Source organism: Oncorhynchus masou, chromosome 9 (genome assembly GCF_036934945.1).
Source record: "Oncorhynchus masou masou isolate Uvic2021 chromosome 9, UVic_Omas_1.1, whole genome shotgun sequence".
Classification (NCBI taxonomy): Eukaryota; Metazoa; Chordata; class Actinopteri; order Salmoniformes; family Salmonidae; genus Oncorhynchus; species Oncorhynchus masou.
In genome coordinates, this window is record NC_088220.1 from 49,887,958 (window position 1) to 49,915,407 (window position 27,450).

The window sequence follows — 27,450 nt, forward strand, 5'->3', positions numbered from 1 at the left end:
GGCTATATGGGAATGTTACAAGACAATAGTGACATTAAAGGTACTCCACAGCCTCAGCAACAGACAAACACAAATACGACAATACCTCCTTTTATGCAAACCTTTATTTCATATATATATATATATATGTACTTGTTTTCTACAATCCAGAGAGAAAAAAACGATTGAGGTGCACAGTTATGAGAAGGGAGAATGTGGGACATTACTACAGAGACATATTAAGGGGAGTTGCACATTGACTTTATAGTTCAACGAAGTGTCTTGTTGGAGACCGAGGGAGTTGAGTTGGGTCAGTCATGGACTGCCTCACAGTAAGTGGGTGAGTATGTTTTGGTGGGTAAGAGGGCGAGCTGTTTTCTTCAGCACGAGCCACATTATAGCCCTCATACTCAGCTTGGGCTTGACAGTGGTCGTTACAATTTAGCAAGACATTATGGAAGTGCAGCACTTGTTAAACCCCAACAACAAATAGCAAATGTAGTGCACTTAGTCATATGTTAGGATGATATTTGCCACTTGAGTCCATTTTAAGCCTGGCCATGTGGCGACGACTACCCACTGGCAGTAAACGCCGTGGGTGAGGCCAGTGAGGGAGTGAAAACAGCCCCTCCTCAGAACCCTGGACAGCTCCTTGGAGTAGAGGATGATGGGTAAAAACAGTGTACACCTATAGGTGTGTGTTGTGATTCTAACAAGCAGTAACCTGGCTACCTGTGAGCTCAGAGTAAAAGTCACATCTATGTAAATATAGAGTAAACTGTGCTGTGGGTAGCTTGAGTTGGCTACAAATGCACATGCACACCCATTGTAATAAGGATTTAAATATATACTTTTTTTTTGGCTTGTTTGTTTCACTTGGCCTTGGTGGGCTAAAACAGCGCACAACTGAGCCTATAGAAAAGGAGTTTTAGAATGCAGTTTGGCCAGGGGACCTGTACTGTTCTGTACAGTATACTGCAGGTTGGAACAGTGGATGTTCTCTGCAATGGAATGTGGGAAGCAGAGAGCAGACTTCACAAACTCGTGGCCTGGCAGTGTGAGTAGGAGTCGCTCCGGCAGTGGGCCGCGGGAGAGTATCAAATCAGACGATTATTACATCTACTATATACGAGGCAGACAATGTTAGGACTGAGTGGATATATATCTATTTCTGTCCCCTGACTGCCATTGTCCATCTTCATATTGGATAAATATACCCTGTGGCAAATGTAATCTACAATGCTTTGTTAGAAACTTGGAGTGTTCTTTTTTTTGAGCTGCAGAACATTCACATAATGTCATTTGTTGAATTTCAAGGTTGTGCAAGTCTGACGAGAGTGTATCAAATGGGGCTGAATAAGACTGTGCTATAACAGTACTCCTAATACTACCAGCCATGCTGTTAGTCTGTGCTGCCTGAGACGTTGGCTCTCAGGGTGAGTCGTACGGATCTACCACGGTTCGATGCAGACTTGAGCTGATCGCAGCTTTTAGTCCATCATAACATGCGACCCACCATGCATCACTGCGGCTATGCGACTGCCTCTAGAGCAGCACTTACACTGGGCATGCTCACTGCTGCGCCCCGCGGCTCAGGCACGCACAGTCGAGCTCAGAGCTTGTGGCTTGAACAGGCGGTGCTCTTCTCGAGATACTGAAACAGTGAACGATGACTCCGTACTTAGTAACACACAAGACATGTAATTCCGATGGTATTCTTTTGGAGATTCTCAGATTCTCAGATCTGATTGAAGTTACAGAAGGGAAAAGGAATCTGATAAAAACAAGATACAAACGCAGTAACTAGACTTATGGATCATTGTTCTTCATCGACACGATCCTTCTGAATACACCAACAGAGGCTTGATAGTACAAAGACACTGACAGACAAGGATCAACTCAACAGTATTGCTTTTCTCCCAAGAGGCAGGCTTTGGTGCTTTTCCTCTAATGTCAAAGGAGTAACGGTTCACTGACTTCACATGGAACCAATATTGTGTGTGTGTGTGTGGGTGTGGGTGTGTGTGCATGACTCTGCGTGTTTCTGGCTTTCTACGGGGTACCACAATGGACAGAAGAGCCACCATGGACCACATCATCACAAACAGTTGGTACATCCGTGCATAGAACAGACAGCGCACCACCTTACCCAATATCCTAGATCCATGAGCGGATTCACGAGCTGGTTCGCGACCACAATAGCAAATTCACGTTGCCAACCTCGCTGCGCCCATTAAACATAGGTATGTACGAATGAAACATGGAAACCATGGTGGCGGGTAGATAGTGAACAAGGTGATACGTGATTCTGCAAGGACCCGCGGAAATGTTGTTGCTGTATCCCGTCTGCTGCCTCTCTAAAGCTACGACACTACTTGGCAAACGTAAGTCCAGTGCCACTAGTGCATCCATCAACTCATCCTATAGGATTAAAATCACAACCGTGGGATATGGGTACGGCAGTGCTCTGCCTGACAGCGTTCCCTGGCTCTCCACGTCACTGGGGCCCCTTGTGGTAACATAAGGGAAAAAGGTACTGCAGGTCAGGTGATAAGGAAGACCTTTCCGGAGGTGCCAACCCCAACGTGGTGAGGGAATACAGTTGGACAAGTTGTCCATCTCAAACCCGTTATCTCGCTATCACCACACACAATCTGGTTTCAGTCAACCCGGCGCAACCGTCAACCCTACCTGCAAAGTCTCCGAGCACACCTCTCTATTCCTCACGTCCACCACATTCCAGACGTCGATAAGGATACCCTATGTTAGTAAAGTGCCTACAATGCCCCTCCTCCTAGGTCTACAGCACCACCCTCTCCCGAAAACCCCCTGCCCATTGTATGATCTCAGGGCGAGGAGAAGGTGTGGAGAGGAGATGGAGGGGCCTATTTGCATTTCCATCTCAGATGAGTAAACCCTACGAAGTGGACATTCATGTATAGTCCTAGCTCTGCAACCACAATGGTACTTTATGCTCACGTAGATGTATAGAGGTGTGGCCGTCATTTCAAGTGGCACCTCTGAATTTGACCCAAATGTGGACAAACTAATAACGCATTTGCCTTCGAAACAGGTTGGAAATAAATGCATTTAGACAGATATGTTATGGCTTTGCCCTGGTTTTGTCGTGGACTATTATCGCTCTGAGAATTGCATGATTTTCATTAACGAGGCAAGATGACATTCATTCTTGAGGGGACAGAGTCCTAAGGGGAATGCTTGGATTGAGTGACAATGGATCTTTGTGCTACTTGAGCCATTGCGGTCCGTAGCTCAAATCCCGACGCCCACAGCTGTCTCTATTTCTGGGGGAACAACCAACAACAGTGGGTATTCATAAAACAATCATGCACATTAGTAGTGGGGATTTTGGTTCATATGGTGATTTGAATACGGGACACAAGGTCAAGGGGTACTGATGATGAGCCTGCTTGGTATTTGGCATCAGAGTCATCAATACAATGTTTTGCACTGTTGAAGTCGTGGGGTATTGTCCTGTATTAGGCCAATGGCCTCCTTAGCATGTTAGTCCTATGGGGGTGAAGTGGATGTGAATGAAGTAGCCTACAGATTCACTATACATACAGGCCAGGTGATGACAGCACACTAGACAGCAGTCTTTCCCGGGGTATGGACGTGTTTCATATATAAGCAACATTCACATGCGAAAAAAAAATGCATTTGTTATTAGTTAGAAGCGGCATCATAAACTTGAATTCATTTTTTATATTACATCTGGGTTTTTTTTGTGTGTTTTTCGCAGCGGTTTTGAGGTTCCCGAAAAGCGAAGGGAGCAGGCAGTGAAAACAGGCACCTGTGCTTCATCTAATGCAAAAATGACTCAAACCATTTCTGGGCTGGATCTAACATACACTCCAATGACTCCCTTCTTCCTCTTCTCCTTTGTCACACTCCTTTCCCCCGCTGTGACATTGTCCTCATGACCAGGCCACTGCTTTGCCTTCCGAAGCTTCTGAACAGTATTTGTGTTCAGTATGCAGATCTAATGAAGAGCCTTGACCTCAGTAACTGTATCATTGAGAATTGTTGTAAACATCTTTCAGTTACTGTGTAACCTATGGGATAGGCACAATTGACACTGTGTGAAATTTGTTCTGCATCAAAAATGGACTGTAAACGTTCCTTATAGTTAAAGGAGGGAAGCTGTTTGCTCCCTGTAAAAGGTTTGCAGAGAGTATAAAGAATCTCCATTGGCAACCTTAAATATGGCTCTTAATCAAAAGAGCTGAAGAGATGGTCAGAATATTATATATTATATATTATATAGCTGTTATAGATATACAAAAGGGCAGTTAGTAAAACTTGACAGTATGGGAGTTACTGTGTGTGTTTGAGTCTTTATGCAGGTTGGCATTCATTGGGATGAATCTTGTCTTGGAGGCAGTTCTGCAGGGTGGTCACTTCTGGCCAAGCCACAAAGTCTTAAAATGTCATTTTAAACTAGAGGAGGCTGGTGGGATGAGCTATAGGAGGACGGGCTCATTGTAATGACTGGAATGGAATAAATGCAAATAAATGCAAAACACATGAAACATATGGAAACCACGTTCTAATCCGTCCCATCAATTCCATTCCAGCCATTACAATGAGCCGGTCCTCCTATAGCTCCTCCCACCAGCCTCCTCTGGTTTAAACCTGACCTTAACCCTGACCGTAATTACACTGTTAACCTTATATATAAATCCTAACCTTAAATCTAGCGGAAAATGCTCAGCTCTGCCCCCATGACAAGATTCATCCCAATAAACGTCAATCTGCCATTTTTACGTCGTGAACATGAATGAGTAACTGGTGAGACGTCGATGTTGATTCCAGAAATGCTTGTACAGTAAATAGACTTTGAGCTGATTCAGATAAATTCTGCAATTAAAACCCAATCTGAATACACAATACATAAGGTGTGTCATTGGAGTGTGTCTGATCCAGCCCTGATCACCTATCATGTTCCCCAAATCTCAAGCACATATGACATATGACATATGATTTCACATTGGTTCATGTTATACTTGTGTCATTAGATAGATAAATAGATAGATAAAACAGTCCATTGATAATAGCTTTCTTTCTATGTCTGTGCAATATATTTGCATGTGTACATGTACAGACATATACTGTATGCACATATACACAGGTGTATATGTTTCATGCCTTCGGTGTGGCTTTGTTGTCCGCTTTGGCTGCGTTGAGTTCATTGTCTGTGTTGTCCTGTCCTGAGCTCACAAGGCACTCTTTACTGAGAGAGAGAGAGAGAGAGAGAGAGAGAGAGAGAGAGAGAGAGAGAGAGAGAGAGAGAGAGGGAGAGGGGGAGAGAGAGAGAGAGAGAGAGAGAGAGGGGGAGAGAGAGGGGGAGAGAGAGAGGGGGGGAGAGAGAGAGGGAGAGGGGGGGGAGAGAGAGAGGGGGGGAGAGAGAGAGAGAGAGAGAGAGAGGGGGGAGAGAGAGAGAGAGAGAGAGAGAGGGGGGAGAGAGAGAGAGGTCAGAGTCAGTGTGAAAAACAAAAGGCAAGTAAAGAAATGTTGATAAAGGCATGCATACCAATGTTCCATGACAGTTTCAAAGGGGGGAGGTGGTAGCCGAAGAGCTGTCGGTTCGAATCCCAGCGCTGATGGGAAAAATGTGAAGGGGGTGAGCTGCCAACCAGAGGGTTGCTGGCATTAATATCTTAGATGCCCTTGAGCAAGGCAGTAAACTCCCAAACAGCTCAACGGGCGCCACTCTGTGGCTGCTCCTGTGCTGCTCCCAGTCTGTGTGCGCTATCTCTGTATCTGAAATGTATTATTTATTTTTTTCAGCTGCACACACTCACATAATACATACTAACTGTATACTCTGCCATCAATTATACACCTGAGTTGTCATCACTTAAACACCTGAGTTGTCATCACTTATGCAACTGAGTTGTCATCAGTTATGCAACTGAGTTGTCATCACTTATGCAACTGAGTTGTCATCACTTACTTCTTCTCTGCAGACTTTTTTAGGATGAGGAGCACCACAGTCTTTGTCACCATGACAACGACGATCAAGCCAATGACTCCGCCCACGACAGACACAATGATGGTGGTTACGGTATTGTCAACCACTTTCACTGGGGAGACAAGAGAGAGGGCGGAAGGGAGGGAGGAATGGGATGGTGAGAGGAAGAGAGGGTTCTATAAGAATAGCACTCAGCTGTTTCCCTATAATGAGAGCCAGGCGTACCTCCTAGGAGAATATGAAGAAGTAACTTGACGCAGATCTTTGACATTAGGTCAAAGGTGAATCTGTAAACATTGAAGAAAAACAAACCAGCAAACATCTTTTACCAGGCAACGAAGAGAGAGAAGGGTGGAAGGATAGAGATGGTGTGGTCAGTCTCACAACCACAGAGCTCGGTGATCGATTGATCCGCTCATAAAGAGACATGATACATTTCCATATAGCTTTTACTTCCAAGGAATTGATTCTAGTGTATAGAAACAATACACAGATCATGCTGCAACGTAACACTTGACCATGGAACTGATATCAGGGTATTCTTGAGCCATTATATGCTGGGTGGCTCGAGCGTTGCGTCGTGCGTAAGAACAGCCCTTAGCCGTGGTATATTGGCCATATACCCCACCTCTTCATGCCTTATTGCTTAATTATCAACTGTGTAGTTCCAGTCCTGAACGCTGATTGGCTGACAGCCGTGGTATATCAGACCGTATACCACGGGTATGACAAAACATTTATTTTTACTGCTCTAATTACATTGGTAACCAGTTTATAATAGCAATAAGGCACCTTGGGGGTTTGTGATATATGGCCAATATACCACGGCTAAGGGCTGTGTCCAGGCACTCCGCGATGCATCGTGCCTAAGAACAACCCTTAGCCGCGGCCATAAAGCACACCCCCTCGTGCCTCATTGCCTAATTATACAATGTGAAACATAGACACATGACAAAGGAATCAGATATTTGCCTCTACTTCCACCTGAAGGCATCAAAACGACTGGTGACCGGGTGGCCTAAACCTAAATTATGAACATGTCGTCAGTGAGTATGTTGTATGCAGTCAAGGGAGAGTGCAGTGCCTTACACTCATCCACCACGAACAGGGTGAAGATGGCGCTATGGTTGCGATGCTTCTCCTTGGGATTCCGGGCGAAACAGGTGTACTCTCCCTCGTCCTCGAAGGTCACGTTGAACAGCAGGATGGAGATGTTGTTGTGCTTACTGCTGCCCACAAACTCTATCCGCTCGTGGTACACCTGCACCCGTGGTTCCACACCTTCTATGGGGATCACTGCCTCACACAGCTGGAGAGGAATAGAGAGGGGGAGAGGGAGAGGGGAGAAGGGGAGGAAGAGGAGGAGAAGAGGTGGGAGAGGGAGGGGGAGAAGAGGAGGGAGAAGGAGAGGGGGAAAGAGGCGGAGAACAGAGGTGAGGGGGAGAGGTGTTGAGATATGAGCGGGAGGTCAAGTTGCTCACTGAGGGGGTGTTAGTGACGGAGATAACTCCTCTCGGTCAGTGTCTTGCCTTCATGAAGGTGCCGTTGTCGTTGTAGTGCCAGTTGAAGTAGAGGTTCTTGATGCCGATGCAGCTGGAGTAGGTGCAGGGTAACAGCACCGTGCTGCCGTTCATTGCCTCCATGAAGGGCACCTTCCCCACTGACACCTCCAGCGCTGAAGCACACCATACCCCTGGAAAGGACGGAGGTGGGAGGGAAGGAAGAAGAGACAGAAAGAGAAAGAAAGAGAGAGAGAGAAAGAGAGAGAGAGAGAGAATATGATTAGATTTGTAAGTAAAAATTTGGGATCCAATGATGTGGCAGACTGGAAGGCAGAAATGTAAATTCTCTACAGAGAGAGAAAGAGTGAACAAGGAAGGGAAAGTGTGAGGACATCATTTGTTTTTCACCAGCAGCAGTAGCTTACATTACTGTCTTCTCTTATCTCTGGCTATTTTTATAGAGGCCTGGCTGTTAAATGGTTGTTACTATCATCACTTACCCAAGGAGCTGGCACTGGGGCACAGCACACATACGCAGTCAACCTCAACAAGCTCTCACAGTCTCACGTCAGAATGAGATATTCACCGATGTTCCTCAAAAGTCAAATTTCGAAGTTGTTTAAGGTGAAGTTTAGGCATTAACTCTGAAATCAAGGGTTAAGGAATGAGGCTTAGGGTTAAGGAAGGGTTAATGGTCAAGGGTTAAGGGTTAAGGAATGAGATAGTTTTGTTTTAAGCCTAACTTTTTATTGCTGGATCTCAACCTTTGGAATAAGAGGCAGATGCGTACACCAATCTGTTATCACCGCCCACAACGCTCTAGCAAAACCGAAACCTACTTGAAGGTAACAGTGCTCACCGTTGTCCCCTAGTGGTCGGTTTCTATGCCATAACCTGACATCCTCACACATGGATGGACGTCAAATACTGTATCACGGGTGACCTGGCTGGTCAACCTAGGCCAACATAGACCTGTTTAACATGACACACACCAGTGTCTGCGTGTGTGTGTGTGTGTGTGTGTGTGTGTGTGTGTGTGTGTGTGTGTGTGTGTGTGTGTGTGTGTGTGTGTGTGTGTGTGTGTGTGTGTGTGTGTGTGCGTGCGTGCGTGCGTGCACGTGTGTGTGCGCGTGTGTTTGAGTGTGTGCCCATGATAAGTCATCATGCCTCCCCCAGTCAAAGCACCCGCGTGGTCTCCAAAATATTGGAGTCCTCTGCATTCTACTGCATCCAAATCAAGTAACCTACTCAAACATGTTTTCATGGGAGAGCGAGTGAGAGATGGAAGGTGAAAGAGGAGAAGAGGAAATGCGTGTGTGTGGGAGTGAGCAGGTGGAGGGACAGAGAGAGAGAGAGAGAGAGAGAGAGAGAGAGAGGGAGAGACAAAGAGGGAGAGTGGAGGAGGAAAGAGAGAAAGATAGAGAGAGAGAAGAGGCAGGTTGTTTTCTGTCTGGTCCTGTGGGCCATACAGCATGGCGGGCGGTGGTATTCTCACCACGCGGCTTGGCGTCAGCGCTGAGAGGACTGCACAGGGGCTATTTTTAAATCCTCTCGAATCCCAACTCAATATTTCATTCTGGGAAAGAAATAGTGAGTGTGTGTGCCGAGTGTATTGGTGGGCCTGTTACCAACCCTGGTACGAGTGAGTGTTTTCTGGACGGTAAATGACTTGAAGACTATAGTACTGCAGTCCCACTAGCCTTGCACAACATGGCAATAGATCAGATCAGGAGAACCAAGCAATCCAATCAGCAAATTGCCTCAGCTTAGCTCAGCTCAGCCTAGCCCCTGCGTTACCATAAGCATAAAGTGAAAATGAAAATAATTGAAATGATGAATCAATGAAAATAATTTCTGCCAACAGACAGGTGGGTTGGTAGCCTGGGTACCAGTCTGTTTCTGTAAACATTCCACTCTAAACATGGCATATGAGATGCAAGGACTGGAATGTTAGCAGGAACAGACTGGTACTCAGGCTAGTGGGTTGGCAACGCCAAGACAAAAAAACGCAAAAGGCTGTGTATTGTTGTTACTCTGGTTGGTCAGACAGCTAGCAGAAATGACTCGAAGCGTGAACGCAGACGGTTGGTTTCAGCTAGTTCATGGGGCTTGCGAAACAAGAGTCCCCACTTAAAATCTTCAACGTACTTCTTCTTACCATTGTTCTTTAGCACGCTACTCCTCTTACGCCATCTAAGCTAGAAGGGGTTATTCAAACTTTAAAACATGCAGACTGGTCTGGACTGAGTTGCTAGTCAACCTGTTCTTTTCTTTTGTGTTCTGGAACGAAGCCCTGTTTCTTTGTGTTCTGGAAGGTAGCCCTGTCTTTCATTTTTGTTCATTGATTTCACCTGTGTTCGTTTCTCACCTGGTCTCATCAGCTCCCTATTTAGTTCAGTTTTTTTTAATGTATGTATGGTTGTGAGATATTTGTGTTTGACTGCCTACCTGTGTTTGACCATTGCTTGCGACCACGATTCCTGCCTTCTGCGAAGGCTTAATAAACATCTGCCGCACTCTGCGTGTGAATATACACATTTATCTCCCTGAGTATTCATTACACTTGTATCCAACTTCTTGATATATTTCATACATTTTAAACTATGAAACTTTGTCTTTTTTTTGTCCTCCGTCCACTTTCAAGCGATTTCCTCAACATTCTAACGGCCCCATTGTGACATCATCACTTTCGACATTCCATTCACTGTCAATGCAACTTTTGACACAAATCATCTACTATGACCACTTTGCCAACAACTTAGACAAAAATTGAGGGTATAACATCTTGGTCTACTTCCCTGCTTTTCAAATCTGAAATTGGAACAGAATTATCTGTTCAAATTATCTGTTACCAATCTTTGACTAGGGTGGGTATGTTAGTTTTGTCTTGTCTAGGGGTTTTGTATATCTAGAGTTTCTTGTAAGTCTAGATTTATTGTATGTCTATGGTGGCCTGAATTGGTTCCCAATCAGAGGCAGCTGTTTATCATTGTCTCTGATTGGGGACCATATTTAGGAAGCCATATTTCCTTAGGTATTTTGTGGGTTCTTGTCTATGTGTAGTTGCCTGTCAGCACTCATTTTGTATAGCTTCACTTTTGTTAGTTTGTTCAGTGTTGCATTTGTTTAAAAAATTAAGAATGTATACTTACCACGCTGCGCCTTGGTCTCCTCCTTGCAAGAGACATGACACTAGCTCCTTGTCCCTAGTCCCTAGCCTCTAGTCCAAATAGTCTCGTCCATATTTATATTGCATCTGAAATCTAACCCTGTAATCTGCATTGTGTAATCAATATGGTGTGAATTCCACCTATGGGGCTAGTTGGCGCTATTGGCATATAGTTTATACCCACCCAATCCACTGTCAGATCTTGACAGATTGTTCTTTTTACTGGGCCGCTGTGGCTGAGAATGACAGTGTTGAGAATGACAGACGCTAGCATCAATCACAGTTCAGCAAAGAGATGGAACTGACTGACGGAAGCAGAAGGAGAATGAGTGAGGGCTCCCTGCAAAACAATCCAAGCTCTCTATTTTGCATTATTTCAATTTTGCCTTCCCGGGTTATCTCCCTTAACTATTTCTAGGGATGCACAGGCATAGGCATATGGTACACACAAACCCTGGCACGCCCCCACACTTCCCTCTTCAGCGTCGCAATATATCCCTCCCTCCATCCATTTCGCTCACGCTCTCTCTGTAATGCAGCAGAGTAATGCTGCAGCGGCTCAAAAATACTCTGTTTCTCACTCTGCCTCCTTCTCCCTTGATCTCTCTGCTCATCCACTCCTCATCTTTACACAATTTATAGGCAACTGTTTTGTGGTGGTGTTGGTTTTGGCCCAAGGGGGCTCAAGGGCTCTGAGGCAAAGGGTTTGGCCGACACTCTAAGCTGTATGATGCCAGCAGTGCTGGGCCAGCTCGGTTGGGGACAGCATAGCCGGTCAGTCACGTGTGTGTGTTGTGGGTCCCAGGAGGGCAGGACAGAACTAATCGCTCAGTGGTTTTAATTAAAGAAACACTCTTTTGCTCGCCAGCCTCGACTGCCTGGCTGCTGCCTGGCAAATATATTACCTCCAATCACTTTGTCACACATGCCCAGATGAACACACACACACAGACGCACACACACACAACACAATCGTTGCCTCTAAGAGAGGGAGCGAGAGAGAGAGAGAAACAGGCTGCCGTTGGACCGGTGTGTTTACTGCGAAGGCTTGACTCCTCGTCGATTAGCTGTGACTCGGCAGACTGTTTGTTCTGACACAGTCAACGTACAATTGTGGTGACACTGCTGTTACCGTAGTGTGAGAGTTTTACATTACCGTTGTACAACACTGTAATATCCAGTGAATGAAGAACGGTTCTGCGCACCTGATACATGATATTTGCCTTGTAGTCTAAGAGCTAGTGTCTATCGCACTGCTCATTTCACGACTCAGCACATTTTTAAGCATGTGGCGTGTGTGTGCCTAAATTCTTAAACCTACCTGTCTGCGTCTCTGTGAGGTGTTTACTTGTTTGTCCTCTAAACTACATCTGTCTGGACGAGCAACCCAAACTGGCAGCCTCCCTGTCCTCTCCTGACTCCTTTAGTGGCCCTTGTGAATGCATCACATCTGTGATATCTCATGCTAATCTCAGATTAAATCAAGAACAGCTGTCCTCAACCCCCCCCCCCACACACACACACACAGACACACACACAAACACACACATCCGATGACCAAGGGGATACACCAGTCGCTAAAGTTAGATCAGTTATGATCCTAAAATGACCGACAGAGACAGTGGTTTGTGTGGGGACAAGGCTGGATTATATTCCTAATCTCATCCTTTTGGCATTTTCATCTCGTCCGGGGATTGATCACTAATGTAAAGTGACTGCTGGCCTGGAACTCCCTGTCAGATGCTCCATTCAAACTGCTGTTGTAATTTCTATTCCAAGGGAGTTGGGAAGAGAGAAAGGGCACCCTTCTTCAAAACATCCCCATCTGAACTGTGTGTTCAGAACCCAGGAAGTGGTCGTTGGAGTGATGCATTTCAGAAAGAACAGAAAACAAATAACAGAAAGATCACAGCCCTCCAGTTACTTAGCATTCTCCCTTCTATCGTTCTTAGTTGTGTAGTCTTACTCCCCCCCCCGTCCCTGTCCCTCTCTTCCCCATCTAAACCATTCCGCCGCCCCCGCCTCTTTTACCTCCGTCACTCAGACTCTCTCGCTAACTATTCCTCCTCTACTCACCCCTGCCCTGTACATCCCTTCATTGCACTAAAAACTCAAGAGTTGGTTAATAATTCATCTGCCCTTGGCTCACACCTCTCCTCTTGTCTCTCTCTCCTCTTCATTACAGGCCCGCCACCACTTGTCTCTACAGGCTGCGTCAGACATTGGGGAAGACTCTCTATTTCCACTCAAACTTTAACTCATCCCTACTTTCATGGGAGCTCCTAATGTAACCAAGCTCCGGTAAAATACATCTATTTCTGTATTCTCTTCTTCCCTCTTCACGTTCCTACCTCTTCACTGAGTTGACCCTTCTCTCATTCAATTTATCTTCCTCCATCTTCCTCTCCGTGTGCGTTTACTAGTGGCCGCGTGGCCTTAGCCTGGCGCTTGGTTATCCATCTGGTCCCATGAGCCCTCCACTTGGTGACTACAGATGTAGGTTGCTCTATTGCATATGGAAATGCATCAGGAGGGTTTTATAACACAGTCAAACAGAAGCCCGTGAGTCACTCCATAGACCTGAAAGTGAGACTGGAGTTCAGTAAGTACACACAGCCTGTGCAGCAGGCCTCTCTCTCTGTCTCTCTGGCCCCCTTACAGGCACACTGCTCTCTCAGCTACAGCACACCAAACCACAGTGCAGAGTGGAAGACATTGTTCCTTCTTGGATCGCTGTCAAATCAAATCAAATCAATGTTTATCTGTCACGTGCGCCGAATACAACAGGTGTAGACCTTACAGTGAAATGCTGACTTACAGGCTCTAACCAATAGTGCAGAAAAAGGTATTAGGTGAGTAAAGAAATAAAACAACAGTAAAAAGACAGGCTGTATATAGTAGCGAGGCTATAAAAGTAGCGAGGCTACATACAGACACCGGTTAGTCAGGCTGATTGAGGTAGTATGTATATGTAGATATGGTTAAAGTGACTATGCATATATGATGAACAGAGAGTAGCAGTAGCGTAAAAGAGGGGTTGGCGGGTGGCGGGTGGGAAACAATGCAGATAGCCCGGTTAGCCAACGTGTGGGAGCACTGGTTGGTCGGCCCAATTGAGGTAGTATGTACATGAATGTATAGTTAAAGTGACTATGCATATATGATAAACAGAGAGTAGCAGCAACATAAAAAGAGGGGTTGGGGGGGCACAATGCAAATAGTCCGGGTAGCCATTTGATTACCTGTTCAGGAGTCTTATGGCTTGGGGGTAAAAACTGTTGAGAAGCCTTTTTGATCTAGACTTGGAACTCCGGTACCGCTTGCCATACGGTAGTAGAGAGAACAGTCTATGACTGGGGTGGCTGGTGTCTTTGACAATTCGGTAACGTTGCTCCAGCTACACTGGAGAAAGCCAGGGAAAGGGTGTTTTGGATGGAAAAAAACGAATAAACATGGAAACACGCGTATGCTAGAGGTATCTAGTGTCCTTTTAGCTGAACCCTCCAACCCTTTCAAGAGAACACGACTCACCTCAACAGCAACACCACATAATGACAACGGACCCCTATTAGAACAGAACAGAATTTGGATTTCGCTCAAAGACGGCATCTTCTTTTCCCAGTATATGTGAGTCTTGGCGGATTTTGAACTATTGTCTACCTTTACCTGTGGTCTAACGTAACGATAAAACACTGAAAGCGGAGCATAATGGCTAGGGATGCCAAGACGGAGATCATTTTCTTACTATTTTTTGTTGAGCACATCAGCCCTTAGTCATTATCTTTTGAAATTGTTTCCAATGGCAGGGGAACTATTGCAGACTGTGTGAGGCATCTTTCAACTTATTTGAAAACAGGAACACACAAGAATTCAAGTCCACAATAGACCCACGTACCAGAGCAAGCATTCTCCAACCCAGGGGATGGGAATTCATTAAAACAATCAACTCCTCAGCGCTGACCTTTTGTTGTAAACTTTCCATGTGCTGTATTTAGGCTCTCAATTTACAGCCATAACTCATTTCCCTTGCAACCTATATGGGAAATCTCTGGACGATTTACTAGAATGTACATTTTGTACAAAATAAAAAACGGAACTTGCTTTCTGGTTCATTTGGACTGTTTTTTTTATAGGAAATATCCTAGAAAAACGCTGATGCAGTCCTAGTTTTCATTTTTTCCTAATCAACCCTATTCTCCCAAGGTACCTTAATTCATGATGTCATCAAACATTCCCTCATAACCTTGACAGACACAATCCTCCTGTCTCGACTTCTGCCGAAGTTGGTCCGTCTCCTTGTTCGGGCGGCGTTTGGCGTCACCGAATTTCTAGCCATCGCCGATTCACTTTTCATTTCTCCATTGGTTTTGTCTTGTCTTCCATCACACCTGATTCCAATTCCATCAATTACATGTTGTGTATTTAACCCTCTGCCCCCCCCCCCCCCCCCCCCATGTCATTGTCCGGAATTGTTTCATGTAGTGCTTGTGCACGGTATGCTGGTGATTACCGGGTTTTGTTTGACCCATTTCATGTATTGTTCTGTTGACAGTGGTTTTATGTTGATTAAACGACACCGTTGTAAATCTGTTTTTGCTCTCCTGCGCCTGACTTCTCTGCCGCCAGTACGGACCCCATTACACCACCAGTAAATCTAAATGGCCCAACCACCTATGATTTTAGTACAGCAATTCAAACCATCACTTCAGCAGGTGTGCAATACAAAAACTAATGCCACTGCAGTTTTTCAGTCTAACATTACAACCACGGACCACAGCAAGGAGTCTATCATTACATGTTACAATCCATGTAGATTAATGTCGCAAACAATGCCAGTGCATAGTGTTAGTATTACAACACGTTGCTATGTACAGGCCGTCAGCACGGTGCAGTAATTGCACACAGGGGAGGAGTGCTGAGTGTCCGTGTGTGGCCAGTGGAGTTATGTAGCTCTGGGGCGTAGATCAGTAGATCTGTATGTGGGTGAGGGTTGATGACATTCAAAACTGTGTGTCTCTCGCTCTCACTCTGGGTGTGTTTGTGTGTGTGTGTGTGTGTGTGTGCTTGCCTGCTTGTGTGTGTGCACATGTGTTTCTGCGAGTGGGGGAAGGGGAATTCTTACGGTATTGGCCGGGCTGTAATAACTATTCGGCCTGAAAGAGTGGCGTGTCTCTGAAGAGGAAATGACATCAGCCCGGGGTGTGGGTGCTGGTATTGGCAGGGGCACAGACCAGCTTAAGACGAGTATGGTTATGAACACCAGGGCAGCTGGTGCTGCCGGCCCTCCCCATGATTGTGGCTCAGTCCAGACTAATCTGTGGATCAACAGGATGTCACGAGCTCATAACCAGGACAGTGTGCTCATAACCAGGACAGTGTGCTAATAACCAGAACAGTGTGCTCATAACCAGGACAGTGTGCTAATAACCAGAACAGTGTGCTCATAACCAGGACAGTGTGCTCATAACCAGAACAGTGTGCTCATAACCAGGACAGTGTGCTAATAACCAGAACAGTGTGCTCATAACCAGGACAGTGTGCTCATAACCAGGACAGTGTGCTCATAACCAGAACAGTGTGCTCATAACCAGGACAGTGTGCTCATAACCAGGACAGTGTGCTCATAACCAGGACAGTGTGCTCATAACCAGGACAGTGTGCTAATAACCAGAACAGTGTGCTCATAACCAGGACAGTGTGCTCATAACCAGGACAGTGTGCTCATAACCAGGACAGTGTGCTAATAACCAGAACAGTGTGCTCATAACCAGGACAGTGTGCTCATAACCAGGACAGTGTGCTCATAACCAGGACAGTGTGCCCCATCCATAACACACACGGTGATAATTAAATGCACGTGCCGCAGCACTTTTACATGCAAACACAAATCTACACACACGTGTTAACGTACACATTGCATTCACGCACTCACACACACACACGCACGCACTCACGCACACACACACACACACACACACACACACACACACACACACACACACACACACACACACACACACACACATACACACACACACACACACACACGTTTGAAGAAGAATAAGACCGTCTGGACATTAAAAAGGCAAAGTTGAACTTTGTTACTGAAGACAAACACGTTCATGGTAAAAGGTCAAAGAGTCAACTAAAGCTCAATGCGTGACCAAGCGTACGGTGTTGAGGTCTCTGAGACCAGACTGTTGGTCAGGTAATCGAGCCAGAGGGAGAGGGAGATGCAGAGGGAGACAGGGGCATCCCTCTTCTCCCATTCACACTCTGACAATAATACATGATCTCCTATCCTTGGTCCCAGCCACTTTGTCTACTTCTGCTGAGCTAAGTGTTTAACATTCACTGCTGCTGGCTGGGTACATTGTTTCGCACCGGTTGTTTCAGCTCTATGTGATACCCTACATGCTATACGTGGCTATACAGAGTTACGTCATACATGATAAATAATACTATGCCGAAAGGCTTTAGCATCACATCCACAATGAATGGGATGTGTTGTGGTGGATTTGCAGGAAATGGATTTCTTCCCAATGCCATCTCTGTTTACAACATAACAAGCCAACATCACAAGCCGTAGCAAATAACCTCTGAAAAAGGGCCATACCCTTTATTTATAGTGTGGCTAAGAGGACAGGTTCCGCTAGGAAGAGAGAAGGACCCCCTGTGTTGTTGTCTTGTTGTGTTGCTACCACGCTGTGTTGTCATCTGTTGCTGCCATGCTGTTGTTATCTTAGGTCTCTCTTTGTGCAGTGTTGTGGTGTCTCTCTTGTCGTGATGTGTGTTTTGTCATGTTGTTGTCATGTTGTGTTGCTACCATGCTGTGTTGTCATGTATTGCTGCCATGCTATGTTGTTGTCTTAGGGCTCTCTTTATGTAGTGTTGTGGTGTCTCTCTTGTCGTGATGTGTGTTTTGTCATGTCGTTGTCATGTTGTGTTGCTACCATGCTGTGTTGTCATGTATTGCTGCCATGCTATGTTGTTGTCTTAGGGCTCTCTTTATGTAGTGTTGTGGTGTCTCTCTTGTCGTGATGTGTGTTTTGTCATGTCGTTGTCATGTTGTGTTGCTACTATGCTGTGTTGTCATGTATTGCTGCCATGCTGTTGTTATCTTAGGTCTCTCTTTGTGCAGTGTTGTGGTGTCTCTCTTGTCGTGATGTGTGTTTTGTCATGTCGTTGTCATGTTGTGTTACTACTATGCTGTGTTGTCATGTATTGCTGCCATGCTATGTTGTTGTCTTAGGGCTCTCTTTATGTAGTGTTGTGGTGTCTCTCTTGTCGTGATGTGTGTTTTGTCATGTCGTTGTCATGTTGTGTTGCTACCATGCTGTGTTGTCATGTATTGCTGCCATGCTATGTTGTTGTCTTAGGGCTCTCTTTATGTAGTGTTGTGGTGTCTCTCTTGTCGTGATGTGTGTTTTGTCATGTCGTTGTCATGTTGTGTTGCTACTATGCTGTGTTGTCATGTATTGCTGCCATGCTGTTGTTATCTTAGGTCTCTCTTTGTGCAGTGTTGTGGTGTCTCTCTTGTCGTGATGTGTGTTTTGTCATGTCGTTGTCATGTTGTGTTACTACTATGCTGTGTTGTCATGTATTGCTGCCATGCTATGTTGTTGTCTTAGGGCTCTCTTTATGTAGTGTTGTGGTGTCTCTCTTGTCGTGATGTGTGTTTTGTCATGTCGTTGTCATGTTGTGTTACTACTATGCTGTGTTGTCATGTATTGCTGCCATGCTATGTTGTTGTCTTAGGGCTCTCTTTATGTAGTGTTGTGGTGTCTCTCTTGTCGTGATGTGTGTTTTGTCATGTCGTTGTCATGTTGTGTTGCTACCATGCTGTGTTGTCATGTATTGCTGCCATGCTATGTTGTTGTCTTAGGGCTCTCTTTATGTAGTGTTGTGGTGTCTCTCTTGTCGTGATGTGTGTTTTGTCATGTCGTTGTCATGTTGTGTTGCTACTATGCTGTGTTGTCATGTATTGCTGCCATGCTGTTGTTATCTTAGGTCTCTCTTTGTGCAGTGTTGTGGTGTCTCTCTTGTCGTGATGTGTGTTTTGTCATGTCGTTGTCATGTTGTGTTGCTACCATGCTGTGTTGTCATGTATTGCTGCCATGCTATGTTGTTGTCTTAGGGCTCTCTTTATGTAGTGTTGTGGTGTCTCTCTTGTCGTGATGTGTGTTTTGTCATGTCGTTGTCATGTTGTGTTACTACTATGCTGTGTTGTCATGTATTGCTGCCATGCTATGTTGTTGTCTTAGGGCTCTCTTTATGTAGTGTTGTGGTGTCTCTCTTGTCGTGATGTGTGTTTTGTCATGTCGTTGTCATGTTGTGTTACTACTATGCTGTGTTGTCATGTTATCCCCCGTCCCCGCAGGAGGCCTTTTGGTAGGTCGTCATTGTAATTAAGAATTTGTTCTAGTTAAATAAAGGTTAAATAAAGGTTTAATAAAATGCTACACCATTAAAGTCAAATGCTACACCATTAAACATGGTCGAAGTCTTGACCTCCAAAGGTATGGCATGCCAGTGTATTATCTCAGGAGTCTATTGTCATGACTGTCCATGAGAATCCAAATAGGTTAGATCAAGTTTGCAATTAATAACTTCAATCAGAGACCCCTCTCACCCGCAACATGACTCAGGTCCTGTTGTAAATCAAGAAGAGAAGATTCAGGTCTCTCTCCCCAATATTCACCACAGGAATCTCCTTTGTTACAAGAGACTTTTCCCTCCGAAACGCTAACACGTTCAGAAGCTAATAGTGGAACAATATTTCTAACATAGAACGTGGGGAATGGCCAAAGGCGATCTATAGAAAACGAATGTCATTTTGCTTGTTATTTTGTGATTCCATTAAACATGTTACAAAGGAAATACTGTAACTTGGAAAGTATACCCACTACGTGTACGAAGTGTCCATCCTATGCGTTGTAAATGTAATATGAACCATTATGAAAGTGCTTTTTGTTAAGAGAGGGATGTGATTTGAGGAGCTATAAGAGATATTGTTTTATTTAAACTTTTCAAGTGACAAGTCATGCTCACGAGTGAGGTCAGAGAGCATGTCAGCCTGACGGGAACCGCCGCTTTCGAATAAATGATGGGGAAAGAAATGAACATACCAGATAAGAGAGACGTCAAGCTGCAGCTGCACGTTTAAAGGGGTCTGAACTTTGAATCTCAACACGAGGTAAAGATGATAAACTCACCTCCAAGACAATCACTGGTGCGGATGATTAGCTGCCCTAAGTAATGTAATTTCTAAGTAATGTAAATACCAAAGCAAATTTAAGTAGGACCATCCTACTACTCTACTCAAAGCAGTGTATTACTCTACCATCGACATGGCTGGTTAGCCTATCTTCAAAGCAGCAACTCAGGGAGCGAATGGAAGGAAAATAAACTCTGTAGTTCTGTTCAGGACTACATGACAAGTCACCGGATAACAGACAACTATAAAAAGGTACAACAGTATGAAACTTGCCAGATCCAATTTGAACAATCAGAGCCTTATAAGCGAAAATGTCCAACTCCCTTTCCAAGGCGGCCCTGTCCGCTGAGAGAAATCCAGAAAACCAAGACATTTCATGTAAATACATTCATGATTTCTTACCCAAAGATGGCGGCGGTTCGTGTGCAAAGTATATGATTACTGTAAGTGAGAGTAGTTTTTAAATGTACCAATGTTAAGTGTCATTGTCCCTCTCTGCCTCCCCCCATCCCCCCTCCATCTCGTTTGAAACAAGCAGCGATGTTGTGTCATTCCACTAGGGACCTTTTTTAGCATATTAAGTGTGTATGTTTATCCTGTGTTACCATTTAATTAGCTAGTAAATAAATTATTAAACCAATTTGTGTAGTACTGAATCATAGTAAGGCTCGGGTTTTTGCAAATGCAAGGAGGTTATGACTGTTCCGAATGATGGTGTGATACGAGGTTATGATTAATACGTTGACTGTTTATAGATTGATAAGTAAAGACCTTTTAGAGTTTCATTCGGGAGATGGTAACTCTTTAAAGAACCGCTCTCGTGGTGCCCCTAATCCAAATGAGTTAATTGTTACATGATCATTTTAATCAGGTAAAAATGAAACATAGTTGTTGATTATATAAATAAACAGATTAATGTTAAAGTCAAGTCATGACACTATACACCATGGGTATTTATAGGATGTCATGTGTGTGTACATGACTTAAACGGCTTAAAAACATCTGTATTTTTAGCTAAACAGCACATATCCAACAGATATCCACCGGGGTAGTTTACATGTCTCTTTCAGAGATAAAGCATCACTACCCCTCCAGCAGTTCAATGCCTTGGTAATGGTCAAAGTTATATATATATATATATATTAATTAAGAAATATCAATATGAGCAATGCCAGAGTCTGGAATGGTATGTATAGACCGTATATGAATAGAAAAGGTGTGCACAGCAGTAGTTATATGGGATGTGTCTTGCCCAGAATACAGTATATACATATGAAGTGGGTAGAACAGTTTGTAAACAGTATTAAAACCACCCGTGTTCAATGAGTCTCTAAGGTGCAGGGTAGAGTCCCGAGTGGTACCAGTCTGATGGCTTGGAGATAAAAGCTGTTTTTCAGTCTGTCACAAACTCAAATGAGTGCACTGTGTCATAGGTTTTAGGATGCGAGTACTGTATCTTAACCAAAGTAGGTTGTTTTAAGATTGTTTTATGCATCAGCCGGGGTCTCTATAAGCTACAAGAGGAGGTCCGAAATCAAACATGAAAGTGCACAGCTGTGTGGGTTAATATGGTCAAAATGTTTGCCTTGGGGTAAGTTGAGCTAATGGCCTTGGGGTAAGTTGAGCCAATGGCCACATACCCCATACAAATGATAATTACATTTAGTCAGTTCTATGCATAATATGCATAGTATTTTTCCAATGTGTCATGCACATGAATTCAAGATGCATGTTTTATTGTTACAGAGTAGACACCATCATGCCCTGTGCATGCACCAGTAGTGGTTTAGCCCCCCTAGAGGTTCATGAGAGAACAGCCAAGGAAACAAGAGGAGGGAAGAAGTCCTTTGAAGCAGCAACACATGATGAAAAAATAGACTGAATGACACTGAAGAAGTACATTGAAAAAAATGAAAAAATATGCACAAATACCAGTCAAAAGTTTGGACACACCTACTCATTCAAGGGTTTTTCTACATTGTAGAATAATAGCGAAGACATGAACACTATGAAATAACACATATGGAATAATGTAATAACCAAAAGAGTGTAAAACAAATATATTGGTGTGGGGGTGCTTTGCTGGTGACACTGTCAGGGATTTATTGAGAATTCAAGGCACACTTAACCAGCATTCTGCAGCGATACGCCATCCCGTCTGATAACATGGAGTCTGAGCTTGCTAAACACATTAAGAATTTTGCAGACCAGTTTCATCCCACTGAGCACAGTCCTCAAATCCACGATGGTTCAACTTAATGTAATTGAAATGACATGGAAACAACTTTGATTCATCCAGTGTGTGCCCAGTCGGATGGGCTTAGAAGCCTTGACTACTTGCCTACGAATATGTTTTTTTATTTATTTATTTAACTAGGCAAGTCAGTTAAGAACAAATTCTTATTTTGACGGCCAATGACGGCCTAGGAACAGTGGGTTAACTGCCTGTTCAGGGGCAGAACGACAGATTTTGTACCTTGTCAGCTCGGGGATTCGAACTTGCAACCTTTCGGTTACTAGTCCAACGCTCGAACCACTAGGCTAACCACTAGGCTACCCTGCCACCCCGAATATGCACATTGAAACAACATCCCTGTCCCAGACAACTGGTCAATAAATGGAAGGGTATGTGATATTGAACAGAGAGATCAGAGAGAGAGATCTATATGTGAATCTATATATGAATGTAGGCATACATTTAAGATATACAATATACCATACCCCCATTCCATGAATTCAACTTTGACCTACCAGCACCATCACTCACTGTCACAGGACACCAACACCCATTTACCCCAAGGCAGCTCAACTTGTCCTGTCCCTATGCTCAACTTACTCCACGGGGTAAATTGTGCCAAGAGACCACTTTTTTTTGGACAAGCTATGTTTTCAAAACTGTTATGTTTACATAAATTCTGATTATTTCCAGGGATACACAACGTCCTGAAATATATGTAGATATCTTTGTGACAAAGAATACTATATTTACTTGACATAGTAAAGATGTCTCAACTTAGCCCACTCTCCCCTACGTTGATTACCCATTTGTCTTGCTGAGGGTGAGAGTTCCTGTGTGTTGTACAAGGAGTTTTCCTCCATTAGACCCACAGGAAAAATAGATGAATAATGTCAGAAGAGATGTTGGCCATTTCACGCCTGCTCACTCACTTCAAGCACAAACAGACGAGAAGTCGCTTGGTTTTTCATCAGGACTGCACAGCCCTTAGTAAAGATGCACTCCGGGATCTTAAAGGTGCAGAAATTGCTCTGCCATTTCCTGGTTGCAAGAAAAAATCAAATATTTTGCTTAATTTCAGTTTACGTAACAGAATAAGAATTCAGAATGTAGAGAATCATTGTACTATCTAAACCGGTGTAACCTATATTTTCGTGAGCACCACTTTCAAAACTACTGGCTGAAATTATCCCAAAGTTTGAGATTGCATATTTAAGCCTTATATTGGGTGTTTGCCTGGCTACATCCTAATGTGCAACTAAAATATCGTAACTCCCTGACCTTCTGTCCATCACCTGATGTGAAGTGCAAGTCTCACAGCTAACATCTCTCATACTGTAGTCTAATAGTCTCAACTCTGCTAATGTAGAACGACCATAGGATCTAATGATATAACTGCCGGGCCTTTCTATGGTACATTTTGGTCGCACAAACGTTCCAGCAACATTAAAGATCCTTCCCGCGTCTCTGATGGATGTCTCGAGGGGGTGTTGGCTTGTCTTAGGCCTGGTTGGTCGATATGTGAACCCCACAACCTTTTATTGTAAGTTAAAACCCCCCACTGTACGCGTGGGGGGGTAAGTCGCTCTGGATAAGAGCGTCTGCTAAATGACTTAAATGTAAATGTAAATATATGAGCATGCAAGTTAACCCTTCGCCCCCCAGCTGTAGACAAAATACCTGTACTTCACCTTGACGCAGAGCCAAGGATGAGCCCCCTGGCAGAGAATCCAGAGATAACTGGCCAAGTGATACACACAGGCAAGAGATGCTACTTATCAGGTATGTCTTAATCTAATATCATGTCCGTTTCCATCTCAAAGAAATATGAAAAAAGCCTATTTATTATCGGTAGCTCTCTGCTGTGTCGGCCTCTTTAGAATCGTATGCTAATTTAGACTCGTAAACACGTTTTAAGATGTTTTGTGTAATCTTGTGATCTTGTTCTTATTTGATGCTGGATTGGCGTCGGTACCAAAAAGGCACTCACCTCAAAAGATGCTGAAGAGTCTTAAGTCATCCCACGAATAACTGTGTCCATATTACGGTACGTGCTAACAATTAGCGATAGCAAACTGACGTGATCATGTGTGGATTCTCCAATACATAGGGCATAGTTTGTCTAAAGCTTGAGTAACGATACTGTGTTATTGTGCATTATACAGCACTATATGTTAAAACAATATGGAATATGATACCATAGCTGGCAGTCGGGTATTCTACTACAAAGCTAATCTATATACTACAGCAATTTGTATCGAAAAAACATCATATCACCCAGATATTTAAATGTAGGGTACCATGTGGTTATTGGACCATTCTTAGTGGTCGCACTAGTCTGTACAAAACATAGCAGGAAGAAGACTGCGGAGAATGATAATGCACGGATATCCTGCGATTTTGAGTAGTTATTGATCCAACCTGCTTTTCCCCAAAAATATAGAAATACAAAATATGATATTCCACCGTATATTCCGATACACTTCCCTCCCTGTTTTAACACCTTACAACTCATCTCATCAGCTGTATGAGTGAAATATGTCCCTGATTAAGTGACATGTGTCAAGGTAGCGTGGCAGAATGAAGTGTGTAATAGAATCTGCATCACTAGATCCTCTGATGGGAAGACAGTGTAAAGGGATATCTTTTGACAACTAAAACTGTGTTCCTCACATGACATCTTCCATCACCACTGCCTCATCTGGATGTATATTGTCTTGTCCCATGGATCATTCTCTCCATCCCTCCCTAAAGCATGGCAGAAGATGTGAATATTGGACATGATCATACTCATTGACTTGGCAGGTCCATTGGCAGTGCCCATAATTCCACTTTCCCTAAACAGGATCCATTGTTACCAGCATCTTCTTAATGACTCAGAATCTATGCAAGGATAGCTACAATTGATGCCCTCCACTCACTCTCTTGGTGAAGCGTAAAATAGCAAGAACCAGCACTCGCTGCCCCGGCGTGGCCAAAACACACGACCCAGAGTCTCCCAATATAGAAAAGCAGGAGCCATGTATCCAAATAAACCCCATGGCTTACAAGCAATAAGTATGCAACCCTGTCTGCCGGCGTCGGACACATTTCTGCAAGCTCGGCAGGAACTGTAGTGATTTGGCTGGCACCCCAGGGGTAGATGGAGGAAGACGGGTGCAGAGAGAGAGAGAGCGCAAGAGAGTGTTAGAGAGAGAGAGAGAGAGAGAGAGAGGGTTAAGGAGAGGAGAGGAAAAATGGCAGTATAAAGTCAGCTCTTGGACTCACCGAGCAGAAGTGTGACGACAACACTGGCGTGGACGGTGTCTCCTGAGCTCAAAGACCTGGACATAGAGAACCTGCCGCTTCCTTTGGACTCCATATCCTACTGCGTCCGTCTGTTTATCTGTCTGTCTGCCCCTGGATACGCACTCTGGGTGTGCGGGTGTGTGTTGGCTGGAGCAAGCAGGGGTGCGGGTGGGATAGAGGGGAGGGGTAGGGCAAAGTAGGACGTAGAGCGAGCAAATAAAATAAAAAACAATACTTGTCACTCTGCAAAGTCCTGCGATGAGTGTCTCCCTCCTCTTCTCTCCTTCGTTGCGATGAGTCCCAGAGCAGGTTGAAAGAGGGTGAAGGAAGGCTAATTGCTGAATTATGAGTTCTGTCTACACTTCTGTATGTGCCAGGCAGAAAACAGACAGAAAGAGACAGACAAAGTCAAGGCTGCTGCACCTGATCCAGGCTTTCTCTCTCTCTCTTTGCTTCAGTCCCTCACTCTTGCTCGCCGACACACTGATTATCCACTGAATCCCACAGCCTGAGAGCTAGACCAGGCAGAGGGGAGGGAAAAACTCACTCAGAGAGAGCGAGCGTCTGCACCACAGAGCTGTGGAGCAGTCCGAGGCAGTCAGGGGAGAGAGGATGTCATCGTTCCCCCTGATGGAGAGCTGCATGCGGGGGAGGGAGCGGAGGGGACAGCAGAGCCTGGAGCTCAGGCACAAATGCTACAGGCAGCAGGCAGGCAGTATGTGTCTCCCAAGCCGGCACAGGGACGAATGAGTGGGGAGGGGGAGCCACTGCAGAAGAGTCATGGAGGACAGAGCGAGAGAGCGAGAGGGAAAGAGGGGAGGGGGACAGGGGGGAGAGGGGAGGAGTAGAAGGGGGGGCCTTCAGGCTGATTGCATCTGGGGGCTATCTCAAACACAGTGCTGGGTTCAGCCCTGCACTGGAGGGTCCTGGAATCCACCCTGTCTACCACTGCACCCCTGACCAGGTTTAGGAAGGTTCCTCTGGGTACTCTGCCATCTATACCCACCTCCATCCTGGATCAAATCAAATCAAATTGTATTTGTTACATGGGACGAATACAACGGGTGTAGACCTTACCGTGAAATGCGTACAAGCACGTAATCAACAACAAAGTTCAAAAAATAGAGTTAAGAAAATATTGTGACTAAAGTCACATTTCAAAATTGTAACATCTCTAAACAGAAAATGTAAAAAAAGAAATCAAATCAAATCAAAAAGTAGCAAGAAAATGACATAACAATAACGAGGCTATGTACAGGGGGTACTGGTACCGAGCCAATGTGGGGGGGTACAGGTTAGTTGAGGTAATGTGTAGTGATAATGCATAGACAAAAACAAAGGGGTGGGGGGTGACCATTTGAATAATTGTTCAGCAGTCTTATGGCTTGGGGGTAGAAGCTGTTAAGGAGCCTTTTGGTCCTGTACTCTGGTTCCATTGACATGTGCTAGCAGAGAGAACAGTCTATTTTTGGGCCATTCTCTGACATCGCCTAGTATATAGGTCCTGGATGTCAAGAAGCTTGGCCCCAGTGATGTACTGGGCCATACACACTACCCTCTGTAGCACCTTACAGTCAGATGCCGAACAGTTGCCATACCAGGCGGTGATGCATCCGGTCAGGAAGCTCTCGATGATGCAGCTGTAGAACCCTTTGAGGATCTAGGGAGCTATGTCAAATCTTTTCATTCTCCTGAAGGGGAAATGGTTTCACAAAAGTCTTGGTGTGTTTTGACAATGATACTTCATTGCTGATGTGGACACGAAGGAACTTAAAACTTTTGAACTGCTCCAGTCAATGTTAATGGGGGCCTGTTCGGCCCTCCTTTTCCTATAGTCCACGGTCAGCTCCTTTGTCTTGATCACATTGAGGGAGAAGTTGTTGTCTTGGCACCACACTGCCAGGTCTCTGACCTGCTCCCCATAGGCTGTCTCAATGTTGACGGTGATCAAGCCTACCACTGTTGTGCAAATTTAATGATGGTGTTGGAGTCCTGCTTGGCCATGCAGTCGTGGGTGAACAGGGAGTACTTGATGAGACTAAGCACGCACCACTGAGGAGCCCC

The 27,450-nt window shown here is 44.7% G+C and overlaps 1 protein-coding gene across 4 annotated transcripts; it reads right to left on the minus strand.

Moving 5' to 3' along the window:
* Positions 1-86: 86 nt before the first annotated feature.
* On the minus strand, positions 87-26,113 carry LOC135546118 (sodium channel subunit beta-4-like). 4 transcript variants are annotated; one of them, XR_010456543.1, is made up of 6 exons: positions 25,366-26,113; positions 7,504-7,667; positions 7,064-7,283; positions 5,957-6,086; positions 4,636-5,233; positions 87-4,450 (listed from the first exon to the last, which is right to left on the minus strand). XR_010456543.1 is itself a non-coding variant. In XM_064974283.1 (6 exons), the coding sequence occupies exons 1-5, from the start codon at positions 25,457-25,459 to the stop codon at positions 5,552-5,554; spliced, it is 657 nt and encodes a 218-aa protein (XP_064830355.1). In that variant the 5' UTR covers positions 25,460-26,113; the 3' UTR covers positions 5,140-5,228; positions 5,534-5,551. The 4 variants fall into 4 exon arrangements, 3 of the variants coding, with proteins under 3 accessions (XP_064830353.1, XP_064830355.1, XP_064830354.1); XM_064974283.1 differs by lacking the exon at positions 87-4,450 and adding an exon at positions 5,534-5,600 and having other exon boundaries at positions 5,140-5,228; XM_064974282.1 differs by lacking the exon at positions 87-4,450 and adding an exon at positions 5,534-5,600 and having other exon boundaries at positions 5,145-5,233.
* Between the last annotated feature and the right edge of the window lie 1,337 nt (positions 26,114-27,450).